The sequence below is a fragment of the Puntigrus tetrazona genome, chromosome 14, assembly GCF_018831695.1.
Source record: "Puntigrus tetrazona isolate hp1 chromosome 14, ASM1883169v1, whole genome shotgun sequence".
Lineage (NCBI taxonomy): Eukaryota > Metazoa > Chordata > Actinopteri > Cypriniformes > Cyprinidae > Puntigrus > Puntigrus tetrazona.
This window is the reverse complement of record NC_056712.1, coordinates 2,718,315-2,737,339: the sequence shown is the minus strand read 5'-3', so window position 1 is coordinate 2,737,339 and position 19,025 is coordinate 2,718,315. Positions and strand designations below refer to the sequence as shown.

The window sequence follows — 19,025 nt, the reverse complement described above, 5'->3', positions numbered from 1 at the left end:
TTATCACATTCTGTGACCGCTATAAAAACTCTATTAGCTAATAAGAAAAAACACAATTCAGATTATGTTGTAATAAACTAAAAATAAGTAATGGAAACTTAAAAACAACAGTCATGGGGTAAATTCAAGTTAATTGCTAATTGCTAATTCACGTTTAACGGTAGGAAAAAAAGTGACACCTAGAGGACTGTTGTTACAATAATTTAGGCTAAGGAACATAGAATAAGATACATACAGATATAACAAAACACACTTTTTGGCTTACAAATACATAATTCAATACATCATTTGAGGATCACAGACATACTGTTTGTGAGATTTTACATTTATTTGAACTTAAACTTAAAATAAATTTATTTATATATAAATAAATTTACTTGACATAAGTGTACTTTAATTTTGGAGAATCATAAAATTGTAATTATGATCTTGCTAATTTTAAATTTGTATTGAAATTCCATTCCATTCCAGCTTCAACTGGCAGCATAGGTTAAAAATATGAAAATATAATCACATCTCACATAATGTAAACAGCATAGTGTCAGTAGTTAGCTGGATCTTTAGCATCAAACTATTTGGACTTGGCTAGAATTTTAATCATGCCTGCCAAATATATGTTTAGCACAACATATTATTATCATGCACACAGAGCATACATTAAATAGGCCAGTGCTTTTTAGAAATAGTTTTTACACTCTCGTTTGAGATAATAAGTAAGAACAGCCATGTAAAATAACAAGAAACAAGAAAATATGCAAATATCAAAGGAGAATATTTAGTAGCTGAGGTGATTTAGAAACAAAAGTTGCTATTCATTAAAAGTGTTGTCTTCCATAGAGCTTCTTGATCCTTTGCATATATTTCTCCAAAGTAAGGGAGAACAAAATCCTGATTTACTCTTTCATAGCTTTAACCTGATTAATCTTTATTCATGTCCTCAGTCTAGACACTTTGATTCATGGGGTCCAGAATAACATTTTTATTGGTGGGCCTCCAGCATACAGTCCCCCCTCATCACAGGGTTCTCTGCTTTAAAGGATACCAGATAATCCATGCGCTGACTCTGTGGGTGTTGGCTGCTGGTCGGGTGGGGGCCAGCGTTTCTCAAATTTGCTGAAGAATAGTGGGTCAGTGAAGGGCCCTCCATACACAATGGTTTGCAGCAGGTAGACCAGTGCCACTACTAAACAGGAGACCAGAAAGAAGGGAATGAAGGGACGAAGATGTGTCCACACAACTCCTACACCATAAGTGAGGCCACCATGATCACGGTAATGGGTGGTCTTACGAGAAGTCGATGATGGTGGAATGGGCGAAGCGAGGCTGTCTGAATCCATGTAATTGGAAGACTCTGGATCAGTGGAATCCATGGTTGATGGTTATGGTTGATATATTGATGGTTGATCCACCCAGGAGATCAAAACAAAAAATGATTAAATGCAATGGAACATCCAGCAAAGGTAGATGTTCCAGATGTCAGCATGTCCTGAGTATTGCATGATCCTGTGCGTACTAAGGCGATCTGTGGTCTTCTCAGTTAGATCCTGACAAATGAAAAACAATTTGCGGCGAATACTCCAGTTCTTGTTCTTACTTACTAAACACAATCATTGAATTCCTTGTGTGTTCTTATTTCTCTGACTTAACTCTCTCTGTGGGTGTTCGCATGCACTGATAGAGCTGGTGTCTGTCGGGACCTCATAAGATCACCACACCAGTTTCATACCAGCCACACTCAGGGTAATAGAATACTCTGAGAGAGATACTCTGAGAGAGTGCAAAAGATGTAAGGATACGATTCCTATGTGTATATATAGCACCAAGTGACTGGAACATTTGAACGAAGAGGGTGTCAGAAACAGTGACACTGAGCTACTAATTTCACTGTGTCAACAGCCTTAAATTCATCTGTGTTGAAATAGCATGTGTACCTTGTATAATCATTTTCTTATTTTATTCTTTACCTCCCTTTTGCTAGCTTTACCCAACACAAACGTCAATGTGTCAAGTGAGGTGATTTATAGCTTCAGCATGGAGCAGATGCCCCTCATGGGTTTCATGTTCTAAAGCCATCAAAACAAAAACTGCTGACAGAATTCAGTCAGCGTGACTTCTCTTTTGGAAGTCACTCTGTGACCTAAAAAAAAATTTAACAGGAGGGAGAGAAATGTTTTCTGTTCTTTAGGGTTATTGTGGATGATTGGATTTAATTCAGTCTTACTAAATTAGTTCGCTTTTAGTTTTTGTAACTGTTTGACTTTGATATACCAAATGTCTTTTTACTTGTTAGAAGTAAGAAAAAAAAGTTCCACTGCTCTGAACATTTTTTACATCATCCTTATTTAATGCACCTTATTTAGCACATTAGGAGAGAGATCTGTGAAACTCCATCTGTAGGTTAGATGAAAGAGACAAACAAAATGTACCAGAAAAATAAAAGTACCCAGAACCAGAGTAGACATTTACTGATGTAAACAACACCAGGGCTGTGTTTAGATCGATACTGCCATACTTATCATTATTGGAGTATGAAGCATGTGAAATGCATAGACATCGTGATATGTGATTGTAATGAAAATATACAAATGAATGCATTCAGAATATTAGATAACATCCATTTTGATAGAAAAAACATACTGTAATACAATAGTTAAAGTAACTATAATAATACATATTATGGTATATATAACTAGCTAGATTATATTAACTACATTAATTTTATTATTACATACATTTTATTATTTTGTATAGAGACAAAGCTTAAAATTAACGAGCTTAAGATGCACACATTGTTGCAGATCTATAATGAACCACCCTTTCAAGCTGAATGAGATTAAATCTTTAAACTTAAAAACACTTCCAAAGTTCCCCTAATTGAAAAATCACCCTCAAACATAAAATTAGATTAAATTAGATTAGATTGCAAAATAACAATTTATTTAGGTGACAGTAACACACAATGTAACAATGTTGAGAATAATGAATGATGCAAATACTGTGGAGACATCTGGCATCAGAGCTTTGCTAACACTCCTTTTCTAATGTTTAGAACGAATAAGCTCAGATCTAATGTTTTGGGGGCCCTTTCGCCATGAAGCTTTGTACAACTTGTAAAGAGCCAGATGACAATGTGAGATGTTATTTGGAGTAACTGGTCAAACCCAAACTTAAGTAAAAAAATTATTGGCTCGAAATAAACATAATAATATAATAAAAGTCACATGTTCAAAGCATTTAAGGAAATTAAATACCTATACAATCCCACACAATTCAACAAACATTTATTTTAACACATTTATCATCCACACTAGACAAAAATCACTATCCATACTTTCAAAAAAGCAGATTATATCAGCAAAATTATTGACACTGTCTTAATTTGTATAGTTTTTCTATTTTTAATCCGCAGCATCTGCATTTATTACATTTTCATTCTGATCTCTCTCTTGTTCTGTCTCCCTGTCAGAATCTGATCCATTTTTCTCTCTCTTCTCATTTTGATTAATTTCATCCCTCTCTCCATCTTCATTACCTTCAGAAACCCCTTGATCTTCTTTGTTTTTCTCCGTGCTCTCTTTTTCCCTCCTCTCTTTCTCTATCTTTGAGAGGTGATGACAGAGAGCCTGTACATACGTGAAAACACACAGAGGATCTGGGTTGTTGCCCATTATTAACATGTCTGACACTTCCAAAAGGGGGCAGCAGTCAGCAAGAGATCTGAAATTAAAAAGAGAATAAAACTGCTTACTCAGATGTTTGACAACTATGTATGTAACTATGTAAGTAATTTGCAAATTGCTAAATAAATACATAAATAAATAAAAATAAAAAACTTGTCTTCACACATCACAATATTTTTGCCATTATACTGCTCACATATTTACACACGTATTCAAATGGCAACATACTCTGCTGTACTAAAGGCCAGAGTGAAGTTCTTCTCCCGTTCACTTGCTTTGAGGAGGAGAAGTCAAAAGCAGAAGGAAAGAAGCGGTGAACGAGTGCACAGAATGCCAGGCCATCATTCCAGGAAGAAGAGAAGTTTTCTATGTTGACACCCTTTAAGATACAAAATATAATAACTAGATCTCAAAGGAAAACTTCCATTATTGGTTATACTAACCTAATATTTTTTTGTTTATACTAGTCAATGTACATTAGTTTTGTTGGTTAGCACATACTCTTAAAACAATATCCATGTAAATCTCAATATGGCATCACACTCTGTTTTTATGAACATCATTCTTATTATAACCTGTTTTAGGAGTGAGTATTTAAAAAAAGTGTTGCTTAGGAAGTTTTAACTTTAGTTTACCTCATACTTCTGTGTTTTGTTCCTGCACCACTGCAGAATTTTCTGTTTAATTGATGCTCCACCAGCCATACCTATAGATGTGCGTTGAACTTTAAAGTTTCTGACACCTGGAGTCCTATAACAAATCAACATATGCTATTTACACTAGAAGACATTTCATTAATTGCTGACAAATGCCAGGTTCGTTTCTTTTATATACATAAAAATAGAGAGTATAACAAAAGTGAGGATGATCAAAAATCAAAGCACATTGTATTGTGATCCATATTATTATGAGGTTGATGATAATGATATCATGTTAGTGGGATTACTTACTGGTCCTTCTGAAACTTGGCCATGGCATCTCTTCTGGCCGAGGGACGAGCATATGACTTGGTAGGGGTTCTAAGAGCAGAGGATGGAGCTGTTCTGCTTTTTCTTCCCAGATTTTCTGGTTTGTTCTTGATATCATCTTTAGTCTCTCTTTTGTCTTTTGTTTCACTTTCATCTTCTTTATTTTCTTTTGTTGTTCTGTCCTCTTCTTTGTGCTTTACCTCAAGTTGTCCCTGTTTGTTGCAAGAATCATTCTCTTTCCTTTGAGGGTCGTTGTTCCTTTTATTTTCTACATCTTCTTCTACTTCACATTGTTTGTTTATATCAACTCCTGTCTCTTTTTCTTGTTCTTCAGGTTTATGTTCTTTGATATCCTTTTCTTTGTTCTTCTTTCTCTTTCATCACAATGTTGCCATTCTCGGTGGCTCCTCCCTTTTGCTCATATGCCTCACTGTCACTGGCTTCAGCTTTTATGTTCTCCTGGTTTTCTTTGTTGTTCTCATTAGCTCCACCTCCGTAGTATCAGTCCCACCTCCTGGCTCTGACTCTGCAGAACATTTTGTGTCTGTGGACATCACATGTTTGGCATCCTGTAAAGGGCCCATTCCAAACAAAAAAATGATACCAAAGTACAAACTTAGCAATCACAATGTATCTCTGCAGTGTATACACCAGCTAGTTTCACATTGTAGTTTATAATGTATAATTGTGTGATTCTTTATTAATTAGTTAGCTTCTAGTTTAGCATTCAGCGAGTCAATTAACCAGCATATTGCTAACGGATTATAATAGCAGGCTTTTATGTGTATTATTATATAGCATTATGTATTATACCACTGCTACAAAAGCAACAAAAATCTAATTTTGAAGCCTGCAATTATTTTATTTATTTTTCCATCCTCTTAATGGAAAAATATCCATATCCAATATCCATATATGTTATATACTGTCTTATCTATCAATCAGTCAAATCAGTTTTTCATCAAGATATTTTTTTTATCCCTTGTGACACATTACATCTTCTCATCCCTGCCAAAGGGTCTCTCTCTCTCTCTCTCTCTCTCTCTCTCTCTCTCTCTCTCTCTCTCTCTCTCTCTGCATGTGTGAGTCTAGAGGAGTTGTCCCAGGTGTCACATGAGGTCATGACTCATCAGTGTAAAAAGAGCTGTAGCATTCCATTAAATGAGCAGGTGGGAGGGTGAGCATTAGTAAATGTGTTCTGATATCGAATTACCACATGTAAATCAGCTATCAAGCTATCAATCAATCTGATAAATCTGTTATTATTATAAGTTTTGCCTTATATGTTTGGACTGCTCATGAGCAGTTTGTTTATTTATTGTTTGTTTGTTTCATATTTTTACAGTATGTGTAGGGTTTTAGTGATCCTAGTGCTGAAAAATCTACATTGTAAAAAAACATTTTTTTGTAAATAAAACAAAGATTTAAAATAATATTTTACTTTTTTTCTACATCAATGTGTCATGTTTAATTTGGTGTGTTAATTAATGTTTTGTAGTAATTTAGTAGGCCTAATGAATCACTTTTCCCTACTTTAAAGTAAGTGCCTTGAAATATTTTACGTTGCATTTAACATTAACAAATATTATTGATTCATATACATATATATGAAAATTGACTACATGGTTAATTGTTAATACTAGTTACTAATTACTTGATTATGTTTGTGATTAGTTTCACCCCAGGGTAACACATTTTAAACAAATACTAAAAGAAATGAAAGCAACCTAAGTGTATCTCTAAAGTTACATCTTTGCGCATTAAAAAATTAATTGCATTTACTCACATTTTGTATGGCCACAAAAAAAGTAACATAACATTTATCAGATTCTTTGTGTGATGTTAATTTGTTCATTGTCAATAAATGGTTAGCCATTTTAAAAATAAGTTTGCCAACATCATGTCACATGCATCATTATGTTTTTGATGTGTTAAAAAGGCCTTGGGGTCTTTCAGACAGAACAAGAAGGTTAATGTGAGAGAAATATAGCAACTGAAATAGAGAGATTCACTTGATAATTCACTGCAACAATTACCTGGTCACTTATTACCTTTGTCTCATTGGTCAAAGCAGTATTCTCTGAATCCTCCATTTGTCCAGAGTCGTCTGTTCAAAGTAACAAATCTTCAGTCTAACTATAGTAATCAATGAACTGACAGACAATACTGACTTCTTCCTTCTCCACTTCAGTCTTTCTTCTGATTTTCTTGGTCTCTCTCGCTCTCTTCTTCCTCTTTTCTTCCCTATACCCTCCACCCCTTCTGTCTGTGTCTGACCTTTTAAACAACACACGCTCCAGAAATAGTGTAACACTGGTAACACTGGCTCAGACAGACCCACTGAGCAGCTGTTAGTGCTGGTAACCAATACACAACATTACACACACATGGTAGGAATAAACATCATTGACACACATCCAACATACTGTACAGACAAAGGACGTTTCTGACAGAAATAACCTTTAATCTATTAGTTAGCTTTATCTTTTTGGACCTTTTTGCAAACACTCATGCCCTCAAGATAAAATTGTTCAAAAGCTGCCACTTTGAGAATTTGTTACAATTTACATATAAAATACACACAAGGTACTAATATGCTACAATATATATCATAAAAGATCATAGACCTCTCATACTAATGTTTCAGTTATACAGTTTTGTGCATTTTAGGGTTATGCTCAAAACGCCAAATCTTCTCAGACATTCACAATGAGGGTTTTATGCGAATGTGGTCACAATAGCAGTCGATAATTTTGGACCTTATCTAAGGCTTTCACTTTGTACACCTCTTTATCAAAGCAGACCATGGTTTATTATCTCAGTGGACATGTATAGTTCTTCTTATCCATGAACATCCCTCAACACACAGCAGATGGTTTTAAAAATATACTGCTATCTTTGCTCTCATTCCTATATTGCCCATGATTATCTGTTATCTTCATTCACCTCCCTCTCCATCCACTCTGTGCTCTCTGTATGAACACATGTAACACTTGGGGATGTGCATTTTATTGCTCTCTATTTAATTTAATAATGAATTAAGTCAACCCTTTGTTGATTTGGTGTTAATATTGTTGAGGCTAAGATGCTTTGAATAATTGGCAGTATGGTCAATATAGTCAGTCTAAGTTCGGTAATTTTCGGTAATTGGTTCTACAGTTGGATGGTTGTAAAAAACTAACAAAAAAACACTGTCACAGAGTGGCTGTAAGTTTCGATCAGAAGAGGGCGCCAAATAACCTCTATATATTTACTCTGCAATCACTTCATAGCCATTCGAAGTCGCTTTGTCAGACGCGTGTCAGGATTGTTTTTTTTTTAGACTATGGGGACTTTTCATAGACTTATATAGGTACCGCCATTTTATATCCCTTACCAGAGCCGGCCCAAGGCATACGCGAGCTAAGGCGGCTGCTTAGGTCCCCCCCAAGAGTAGCCTACATTAAATTAACTTTTTATTGATTCGTTACATTATGTCGACGGCCAATGGTCATTTTACAGAAAGTGTAATATTAAATTAATAATTAATTTGCACGTATTCTTTTCTGAGCGTGTCTTTCTCTGAACCAGCGCCAGAGGCCACTGGGAGGTTTGTGGCAGGTCCATCGTTAGCTAACTATGGTCGTCCTCGTTATTTCCATTGAAGATTATTCCATTGGTAGCGACAGAACTTGAAACACATCCCTGATCAGACCAGACAATTTTCATAGCCTAGGTAGGGTATCTGTTTGTTTTAACAAAGTTCATGGTTGGACCTCAAAACATTAGCAAACAGACATTTTAATATAGTATAACATTTTACCCGATTGAAGTTTTCTGCGTAGAAGTAACTTTCCTGGGTGTGTAATTTTGCAATAAAAAATAAACTTCTCTTTCATAAACGGATAACAGCTTAACATTATTTAAATTAGCCTACATTTTGGGTGCTATTATATTCCAGTATCATTATGCCTCAATTAGCTATATAGATCAAGTGTTTTACCTACTCTCTGCTGTTTAATATTTATTATAAAAACATATAACTTGTAATAAAATGACAACTTTAATATTCATGTTCTGTAAATACATTGTCTGCTGGTTTATTTGGCTACGTTTCAGTATTAAGTATATGCCATTTCGTTGTTAAGACTTTGAACGTTAAGTGCAATTTAACACCTGACCACACTTTTTGCAACTGTTACAAATAAAAAATAACAGAAGAGTAAAAACATACCAGGCAAAAAAAAAATAGTATGATGTAAGTAACACTACAACCAACAAAACGATCTGACGCTCGCGAAATCGTACAATTGTTATGGCGCTGTTTTTTTCGATTTCGATTTCACTTTCACTTTCGAACGCGTTCATCAAGGAGGGCGGTGGATGGTGAAGCGGGGTGGAACAGTGTATAACAATGCAGCCATCATATATTATTCTGTTTTCACTGTCTTAAAAGATGATCATTCAAGATGTGCTCTACAGCAGTACAAAAGCGTTATACGGACAAGAAAGACGAAATAACGAAATGAACGAAAGGCTGTGAATAGGCAAAGCTATGTTCATAGAATGGGGATGGATTTAGATGTCCCATAAGATTGCTTCTATCTGTCTTTATGTTACACTTTACTCTTTCCTTTACAAGAAAAATGAAGCTAGTACTACTATAGTAACTGAGCACAGGTTTGGAAAAGTGTCTAGTCATAAAACAAACAGGTTTGAACATAGAAGAGTCAATAAAACATTCTCAGCATTGCAGTCAGAACAGTCCTTTGGACTCTAAAGAGAAGTTTCAGGCCTCGAGGTTACATTTATAAAGTCTGTTTCATTCTAGTGGTTCTCCTTTTTGAGAGTGTCATCATATATCTTATGATGTTCTAAAGTGATGACATATGAAAATGCTGATGCGCAAATTGAACACATCTTTGATCACATGTGATTTGATCCACTATAGCATACAATAGTGTATCACATCTAAATGTTTGTTTCATAGGACATGTATTTACGCAAACATCTATGCTTTAGATCTGTACGTTTACTGGAAGTTGTAAGAGAGAGTGATTAAGCAAGGTAGGAAGGAAGTCCATCCTAGATATAAAGGTGCTTAAAAGATTCTTCACATGCCATAGAAGAACCATGGTTTCACAAAGAACCATTCAGTCAAAGGTTCTTTAAAGAAAGATCTCTTTCTTACCATTTTTACAGACTAAAAAACTTTCTTTCACCACAAAGAAACATTTCTAAAACAGAAAGGTTCTTAGTAAATAATAAAATATTTATTTTCTTGGCACATTTTGTCCAGATCTATTTATTCAAAGTGCAGTTAATATATACAATTACTTTAAAGCATCTATGAGTAAATGTTTAGGCTGTTTTGGCTGGGGTTGGGGGGTTGGGAGGGGTACACCTGAAAAGCACACTTAATAAAAATAGATATTTTTTCATGTCTAAATTCATTTTGTGTTACATTTTAAAATACCAAGACTTGAAACAAATGCAGAAACTAAAAAACTAAAATAGAACTCGTCACACATCTTTTAAAATAGACCTTCCTTTGCCCATTGAAATATAATTTTTGTAGAGTTTGACGTAGTTGGTCACACATAAGAGGAAATCTTTTGGTGGTCTTGTGATAGGAACTGTGAAAGTGCAATTAGAATCTTATTCTAAACGCTGTTGCATCACTAAACTGAAAGGGAAGCACAGAAATAGTGTGTCTTGTGCCAATCATGCTGTTCTTTTTATTTTAGGTTTTAAAAAAACAGAAACACCAACAATCATAAGGTCAACAGTCATAATCCACATGAATGACAAGGGACAAGCTTGTATTTGGGTGTGAACCAGTGCATTTCTACACTGCAATGACTACAAAACCCTAAAATGTTGCCCATTCAGACAATCTTGCGTTGTGGCATTTTTGCTTAAAACCGCCTATCTCACACTTTAATGTGGAATGTATGTATGAGAAGTGAGGCACAAACCAGTATTTCAGAGCTTATCAGTTCTCTCAGTAGTTCATTCACTTGCTCCTCTCAAAATCAGTTAAACTGTAAAAAGGTTAAAGGGGGTTGTACAACAGCAGACAGATTCCCAGAAAAAGCTTCAATTTATACACACAGAAATGTCTAAAATATGTGCATAAATCTGGTTCTGCAAATTGGTTATATTTGTTAAATATAATAAAGCAGAATTTAACAACAACAACAATAAACAGCTCTGAAACTGAAATATTGCTGGAATGAATGCTTACAAACATCTTCTGAGAGTGTCCTAAAAGGAAATAAGAGGAGGGATTTGTAAAAATGGGAGGGAAAAAAACACAGAGGTCCATATAAAGAGAGAGGGATAAGTGCATGTCTGTAGACTTTGTTGAAGGAGTTGAAGATATAGAAGTAAGTGTGTATCTGCATTCTGTGTCTTCTTGTTGCTCATTTAAAGCTGAATTAATTAAATTTTAATTCTTTTCAAGGACACTGGGCAAACTCCAAGACTGAGGAGTGAAGCAGAGAGAAAGTCAAGATGTTTGGCTGCCAGGGAGGCGAGTTGAGGGTACGGTCCTGGTTTACTCTGATATCTGGCTTAGTTGAGTGTTTGGGGTTCGCAGGGGCTGTTTTTGGCTGGGCATCGTTGGTTTTTGTGCTCAAGACTGAAGGCTACTTCAAAAGTCTTTGTGTGAATTCCACAATAAATGGAACTGCTGTTGAAGGTTGGTTCAAAATTCAAACATATGCATTGTGTATGCACATCTAGCTCTGGAAACTGTGTAGCACATTTAACACTTGCTGTGTGTTAGATTGCAGTAGACAGGATGAGCAGCTCTCACTCATCTTCACCATCGCATCTTTTATGAACAACTTCCTTACACTGCCAAATGGCTTCCTGTTTGACCACTTTGGTACCACATTTGCCAGGCTACTGGGAATGTAAGTCAGATTTGAATGTGTATTTGTCTGGGCACATATACAGTACCTGTCCTGCATACCAATATCATAACTACAAAAAAAGTAATACTATGATATTCTGTGAAGCATATCTTGTACATACCATGGTAAACAAATATGGTAATCATTCAATACTACGGTATTACCATTTTGTTGTACTTTTGCAAGGGATGTGTTTTTCAATCTAGTTATTTTAAAGAATTTATACCCTCGGTTTCAGAGACAAGGCTTAAGCAATAGTCCTAAAATGTGAAAAATGTAAAAAGTCTATGCCTCAAGAGCAATTGGGAGGGAAGTGTATTCAAATAGACTTTTATTTCTGGTGTGTGAAAAAGTTTAGAGATTGTGTGAGAACAGAGGAGTGATACCGCAGCTGAGGCAAGGAGGGAAATTTGGCAGGGCTGAGTGATTTGTGGTACTCTAAGAATTTCGATGTTTGCAGCCTCTGTAGAGGTTGCACAATAAGGCAGAAATATTTGAACACAAGTTCAAACAGTACTAATGTAAAATATTATTGTAACTTAAAATAACTGTTTTATATTTGAATTATGTGTGATCACATATGTTGAATTATAAATTATTATCACTGCAACCCATAGCCCCTCTGAAAGAAAATGTCAACACAGCAAATAAATCTAATTTATTTTAAAATTTAATTCAATTTAATTCTGTATAATTTAAGTTTTAATGCCCTAGTAAAAAAAAATACTGACTCCAAACTTTTGAAAGGAATGTGTGGCTTAAGTGTTCACATATTTCTGGGGACACTTTATCTTTGAGCTCATAAATCTAAATCTGCCATAACTCGATCCATAATATTTCGAATGTTTTGAGACAGAAGAAAACATCAAGTAGGCCCTGTGTCTAAAATATTTATTTAACTACTCTCATATTCTTATGTTATGATTTACTTTACAGATCGGTTTACACTGCAGGAATGTTGTTAATAGCCTTTTCCAGTCCTGGTGAATATTTGTATCTTTATTTGACCTTTGGTATATTGATACATTTCAGTTTGTTTATAGTCATAACTGATTTTCACTCCTTCAGTGAACTCCGTCCTCCTGTTCCCTGCTCTGTCCTTCATTGCTGTGGGAGGAATTCTGTTCTTGGTGACCAACATACAGGTAGGCTACTGAATATTTCATCATGACGTTCAGTAGACGTTATTTCTGTCAATACGATATCTACATAAGATCTTGTTGAGAATGAACAAAGGTTTATTAAATTACGTTTTGTTTCATTACCATTGCAGAGATTACTGCTTTAGTTGGGCTCCTAATCCTGAAGACACAGTTAAAGAAATCAAACAAAAGCTAATTCTGCTTTTGTTTGATTTCTTTAACTGTGTCTTAAATATACACGTTTTGGTAAGGTGGTAATTACTACACTGTTTATAAATAGAGACATCACAAGTCAATATATGAATATCAACAATGGTGGCAAAAGGTTAATGTTGCAATGTATGCTGAGTAAAAGCATAGTACAGAACTTAACCATGACCCCCTAGTATGCACTTCAGCATAAATACATTACGCTACTGAATTGTCCACTTATTTTAAGGATTTCTTGTTTTGTGCTTTTATTTTTGCTTTTGTTTCTGTGTTGACTTTTAGTAGTATGTTTTGTTGATGTAGTATTTATAAGTGAGTTTTAGCTGTTTTAGCTGTCTCTCATAACTGCTTTCTCAGTAGTTCTTGTATCAATATACAGTAAGACAAAGCATTTAACTGGTTAACATGATTTAAGATTTTACAGTGTTTTTGAGCATTTAATAAATAAATGCTGTAGAAGTACTGTTCATTCTTAGTTGATGTTAACCAGTGAACTAGTAAATTAGCATTAACTAATATTAATTAGCTAATGCATTTACATTATTAAAATCAGAAGTTGTGTTTGTTAACATTGGTTAATGGATTGTGAGCTAACAAACTAACAATGAACTGTATTTTTATTTAGTAATGTTAACAAAGATTAATACATGTATTAAATGTATTAAATGTATTGTTAAATGTATTGTTCATTGTTTGTTCGTATTAGCTGATACATATACGATATACTAATATTAACAAATGATACCTTATTGTCTTTTATTTCAGTTATTGTCTTTTAATTCAGTTGTAGCTCTTTGTTTCTCGAAGCATCCCAGTGTGCATGCTATATCTCCTAAATTCTATATTCTAGAAATCAGTATGTGAACCCTTTAACAACATAACTCATAGCTTATAGGATGTTTTTAGTGTATGCTCAAGTGTATAACTTCACAGCTTATAGGATGTTTAATGATAATCAAGCAGAAATCTCATCTGCTCTCTTTAGGTGGGCAATCTCTTTGGCACTCACCGCTCCACTATAATCACTCTTTATAATGGAGCCTTTGACTCTTCCTCTGCAGTTTTCCTCATCATCAAGGTAAGAGGCAAATAAAACACCTCACTTTGGAAAAAAGATAAGATTGTCTTAAATCATGATGGCCACATCTATGTCTTTTAGTTGCTGTATGAGGATGAAGTCTCTCTGCGAGGGTCTTTCATCTTCTTGGCCTGCTGCAGTGTCATTCATCTGTTCCGGACATTTGTGCTGATGCCTCAAAAACATATCCCATACCCACTTCCGGAAAACTACACCTATGGGTAACCAACACATTCAACACCTCTTCTTTCAGAGTGAAAGACTGCAGGAAAACATCAGCTACAAATGAAGCAGCTGAGTTTTTATTTAAATATTTGTAATAACTGCAAACAATTAGAGAATGTTGCCTTCAGGAAAACAACAAAGACCAAGATGATTTTTGTTTCATATTATTTTTATTTTATTTATTAAATTTTCAACTTTAAAACTGTTCTTCAGTTTGACTGTGCTTCACTGTCTATACCAGATATGTTTCCCTAACAATGCTTTGCCCGTGTCTGTCTCTAATTTACTGTGATAGGATGAACTGTGGAGGGACTCGGATTATACCGTTTCAAAGGTCGAAGAGAAAAATATCCAAACTTCCCAGGCTGAAGAGGAAGTGCCATTTAAAGAGAGCTCTGCCCGAGGCCAAAACACAGACAAAATGGGTAAGGAAATTAAAAACTTTATAGTGGTGCCACTGCCATTAAGTATGCTGAATATACTATATGCCTTTGTAGTATAAAGATGACTGTCAAAATAGCCAGTACATTTTAAAGCCAAAAAATAAACATTGTAACATTACCTGTAAAAAAGGCCTGTAATGTTTATAAAAAAACAGGAAAAAGTGTCAAAACTTTTTTTCCGTTCATTTTGTTACGTTATCATACATGGTGATTATATGATCACATGCATTTATACTGTAAAATACTGTCAAATGTATGGTTATTGCAAATGAATCTATGAATTATCATCACATTTATGATGGAAAATAATGAACAGGTTTTCATCGTCTCTGTGTGACACATTGCATATGATTATATTTGATAAATTTGACATTTTATACATTAATTTAGTTTCTGGCCACTAATGATGAACTTTGATTTATCATTACCATCTGTACTAACCAGTACAGTTGGTAATGAAAAATCAAAGTTCATAATTAGTAGCCAGAAACTAAATTAATCTTTGCATATTTTTTATACTGCATTTACTACTGATTTTATAGTCACTTCCTATCTACATGCTTGATCAGACTAAGCTGCAATGTGCTTGAAATGACAGTCAAAACTGCCACATTATTATCCTGAAATATTCATGCTATTGTGATTAAGCACTTGCACTACATGTTCCTTCCCCTTTTTACTTTTACTAATACTTTATTGTGAAATATACTATGTGAAGTGTATCAACACTATAAATGTATGCGGTTTTTTTCAGAGCGTAGTTTCAAGAGCTGTTTGCTTTCCTGGTTCTTCTTGTGGCATCTGCTGTGGCTTTCAGTGATGCAGTTGAGACACTACTTGTTCATCGGGACTTTAAACCCGATGCTGAATCATCTGGCTGCTGGAGACCCAGGCCTTGGTATATGCACATAGCTATTTATGGGCAGGCGAAGCCATGCCTTTGAGCAGTATGAATAGATATATACATGCCAACTGGCTCAGAATGTGTCATGTGTGTAAACTCATGAGTTTTTGTCATTTTCTTGGCTGTGAACAATCATGTTGTTTTTGCTCACAGTCAGTAGATACACAAATGCGTTTGCATTTACTCAGCTGTGTGGGATACTGTGTGCCCCCTTGAACGGCCTCATCATGGACCGCCACAAAGGAAAGCAGCGAGATCCAGGTCAACACATAAATGCACACATTTTCTTAGGGTCATATTTTTATTTTGTTTTGGAGACCTTTGTGAGATTGTCTGGGTCATCGTCATCAAGCATGGTATTAGCATAATTATCATTTTCCTCCTCATCATCATCATCTTTTTTATTGGTAGGGCTACGTTTATCTGCAGTTAGTGCACTTTGTAAAACAAAAAATGCTGCATATCCATATCCAAATTAGCTAAATATTATTATTAGCTAAAATGCAGATATGTTACACAACAACTTTTACGCAAATTAGATTGGGGAGGCATTAGTCATTTTGATTTAATGTAATAAATATTGAGACAGTAAGAAAGTAATATACATTTTTAGAAGAACTAAAGCATTATATTCATATTTACTACTGAGTTTAACAATATTATTTAATTAATAGTAAAATGAATTACTGTTATTTAATCAAAACCAAAGTCCTTTGCACCCGTGAAGAAATTAAGAGAAAAAGAATGATTTTACAGAATCTAAATCAGTATTTAATTAATATTGTTTATCACATGTACCATATAAATAAACTATTGCAACAAATTGCTTTAGTTCAATGATTAATGCATAAAAAATGTCTACAAAAGTAATTTAATTTATAAAATACCTTGCTATACAGGACAAAGTGAACAAGAGGCAGACTTGAAGGCGGCCATATTGTCTTTGTCGCTGACTGCGCTTCAGTGTGTGCTGTTTTCAGTGTGTGCCGCCACCCCCATCCTTCCTCTCCAGTACCTCACCTTCATCCTGCAAGTCCTCAACAGATCCTTCCTCTATGGAGGAAATGCTGCTTTCATCAGTGTGGCGTGAGTCATCACAGGCCCATGAGAACATTAAAGTGATAGTCCACCCAAATATAAAAACAGCCTGTACAAAAATTGGGCCTATTTCATAAAACAAGTTTACTAAATAATCCAGTCTTATTTCAGTTAGTCTGGCTTATTTTGAACCAAATCAACTGAAATCAACCAAATCAATAAATCAGACTAACTAAAATGACACACTTAAATTAGATAATATTTACTTTGTGTGTATTTTTATAATTACTTCCATTGCCATTAATAGAAACTATACATTAAAGTAATTTCTCTTCATAACTGTCCTATTATTATTTTTGTAATTGAACATTAGTTGATATTAGTTGAATTTAATAACAAATTGCTCACTCTCATCATTATACATCCCTGTCATTGTATTCTACTGCTTTATACTGTTCAGTGCTTTGATGCAACCTGTGTTGTTAAAAGCGCTATATAAATAAAAATGATTGATTGATTGATAACTATAATATCAAACAACACACTGCAGGTTAAAATTATAATCAAGTAATTTGCTTGTTTACTAGTGTGTATCAACAAATGAAAGTGTACATTGAAACATGACAAAAGTTTATTAAATTGATTCAAAATATACTTTAAAGAAAAACATTTAACATTAAAATGTGTTTAAGATCCATTCATGACAGCACAGTCTCTAAGTATACTTATGTGACCTTGTATTTCATTAATATTAGATGCAAGTGCAGTTTAAAAAGTTTAAAGTATATTACAAGTGTACAGTACATTCAAACACAATAGCAAAATTAATTCAATGCAAGTGTACTACAACTTTTTTTTTACGAAGATATGCATCCATAAGTAAGTATTAGTAGTTTCAGTATAATTATGAAAATGTTTGTAATGGAAATTCTTTAAAAAAATTTTCAGGTTTCCATCCATACACTTCGGAAAGCTATTTGGAACGGTGATGGCTCTCTCAGCTGTGATCTCGCTGCTCCAGTATCCTTGCTTTACCCTCATTAAAGGACCATTGGGTGGAGACCCTCTTTATGTAAGCTTTTGAATGCTTTTAGTTTGTCTTTCCCACACGTATGTGTATTTTGTGATAAGGTCACATTAGCAAAATTTCACTGGCAAAAAAATATTCCATTATTTCTTGTCAACAGTAAAGCGATATGAGTTCACACAGAAGTCACATTCAACTCAGAAATCCAACTTTGAACTGCAAAATCTTTTGCTCTTGCACAAATTACTGATTACGTTGATTCCTATTTAAGTAAGGGTTTTTCCTGTGAAATTATTTCTCTAGGTGAACATTGGTCTGACCGTTCTGAGTCTCCTGGCCTTCATCAACCCTCTTTATGTTTACCTGCACTGTCGGCGTCAAGCAGCCCAGCGAGCCAATTCTAACAAAAGTGCCTCTTCATGAGCTCTGTAGGCAAAGGGAATATCAACCTGACCTTTGACTTTTAAAACTGGTTTCTATTTCTTATTAGTTTTTATTTACAAAACTGCACAAAAATGTATAGTGGAAAGAAATATTTTAGTAACCTTTCAGTGCCCTGTTTTGCAGAGGTTGACTCTTGACCCTGTGATGGTATGCGGTGTGTTATCTTTGCTGATCATAGCAGAAAATTGATCACTGGATCTTTCTATTTTCTGCACATTAGTTACTGGATCTTGCAATAAGTAGCCAGCATTGTGATCATGAACATTGCACTAAGAAAATATCAGATGAAAAATGGACAAGGCACTGGTTATCTTCCACCATCCAGTGTACAACTTAATAGATGACTGTTGAATAAGCAAACATTTAAAAAAAAAAAAAAAAAAAAAGACTAACAGATCGATCATAAAGCTAGAGACAGATCATAAAGGGACCACCATTTAAATATGTGATATGACATGCTTTTTTTTGATCAAACAGGGATAATTTCTACATATGAATCTGTCCTCTAAGAAATACAGAATATATCTTCAACTAACTAACTCCAACTGAGCAGTTAGTCCATACATGTGCACAAACATGTATGTACTTAGCTAATGTTTATATGCTCTTTGGTTGTAGGAGCCCTCTGCTGGACACTGTGTGAAACGCATACTTCTCGGTCTTTCTGAAAAAGTAGCTATTAATTAGTCTGCTGTCTGTAAGATCTCTTATACAAATATATTATTCATACTCCAAATAAAGGGAATTTTTATAAGAAGTTTAGTGAAAATGACTGCATTCTTTACTGTCGTAATGTTTTTTCATAACTTCTTGAAACCTTGACAGAACCTGCAAACATTCTGAAACATTGCTTGCTGTTCTTTAAAGGTGCCATTAACCAGTCAGAGCTGCTATGACGTCATTGTCCAGCAATTCAGTGTGATTAGTAACATGCCATGAACAGTAAATTAGTAAATAAATAAATAAC

The 19,025-nt window shown here is 34.5% G+C and overlaps 1 protein-coding gene and 1 pseudogene across 1 annotated transcript; one reads left to right on the top strand and one right to left on the bottom strand.

Moving 5' to 3' along the window:
* Positions 1-3,264: 3,264 nt before the first annotated feature.
* On the bottom strand, positions 3,265-6,892 carry smtnl1 (smoothelin-like 1). Its single transcript, XM_043258118.1, is given in 8 exon segments — positions 3,265-3,717; positions 3,909-3,963; positions 3,966-4,059; positions 4,316-4,430; positions 4,631-5,007; positions 5,009-5,161; positions 5,164-5,217; positions 6,700-6,892. Coding segments are annotated over 8 exon segments (1,209 nt in total). The 5' UTR covers positions 6,742-6,892; the 3' UTR covers positions 3,265-3,398.
* Positions 6,893-10,956: 4,064 nt separating this feature from the next.
* LOC122357220 lies at positions 10,957-18,815 on the top strand (annotated as a pseudogene).
* Positions 18,816-19,025: the final 210 nt, after the last annotated feature.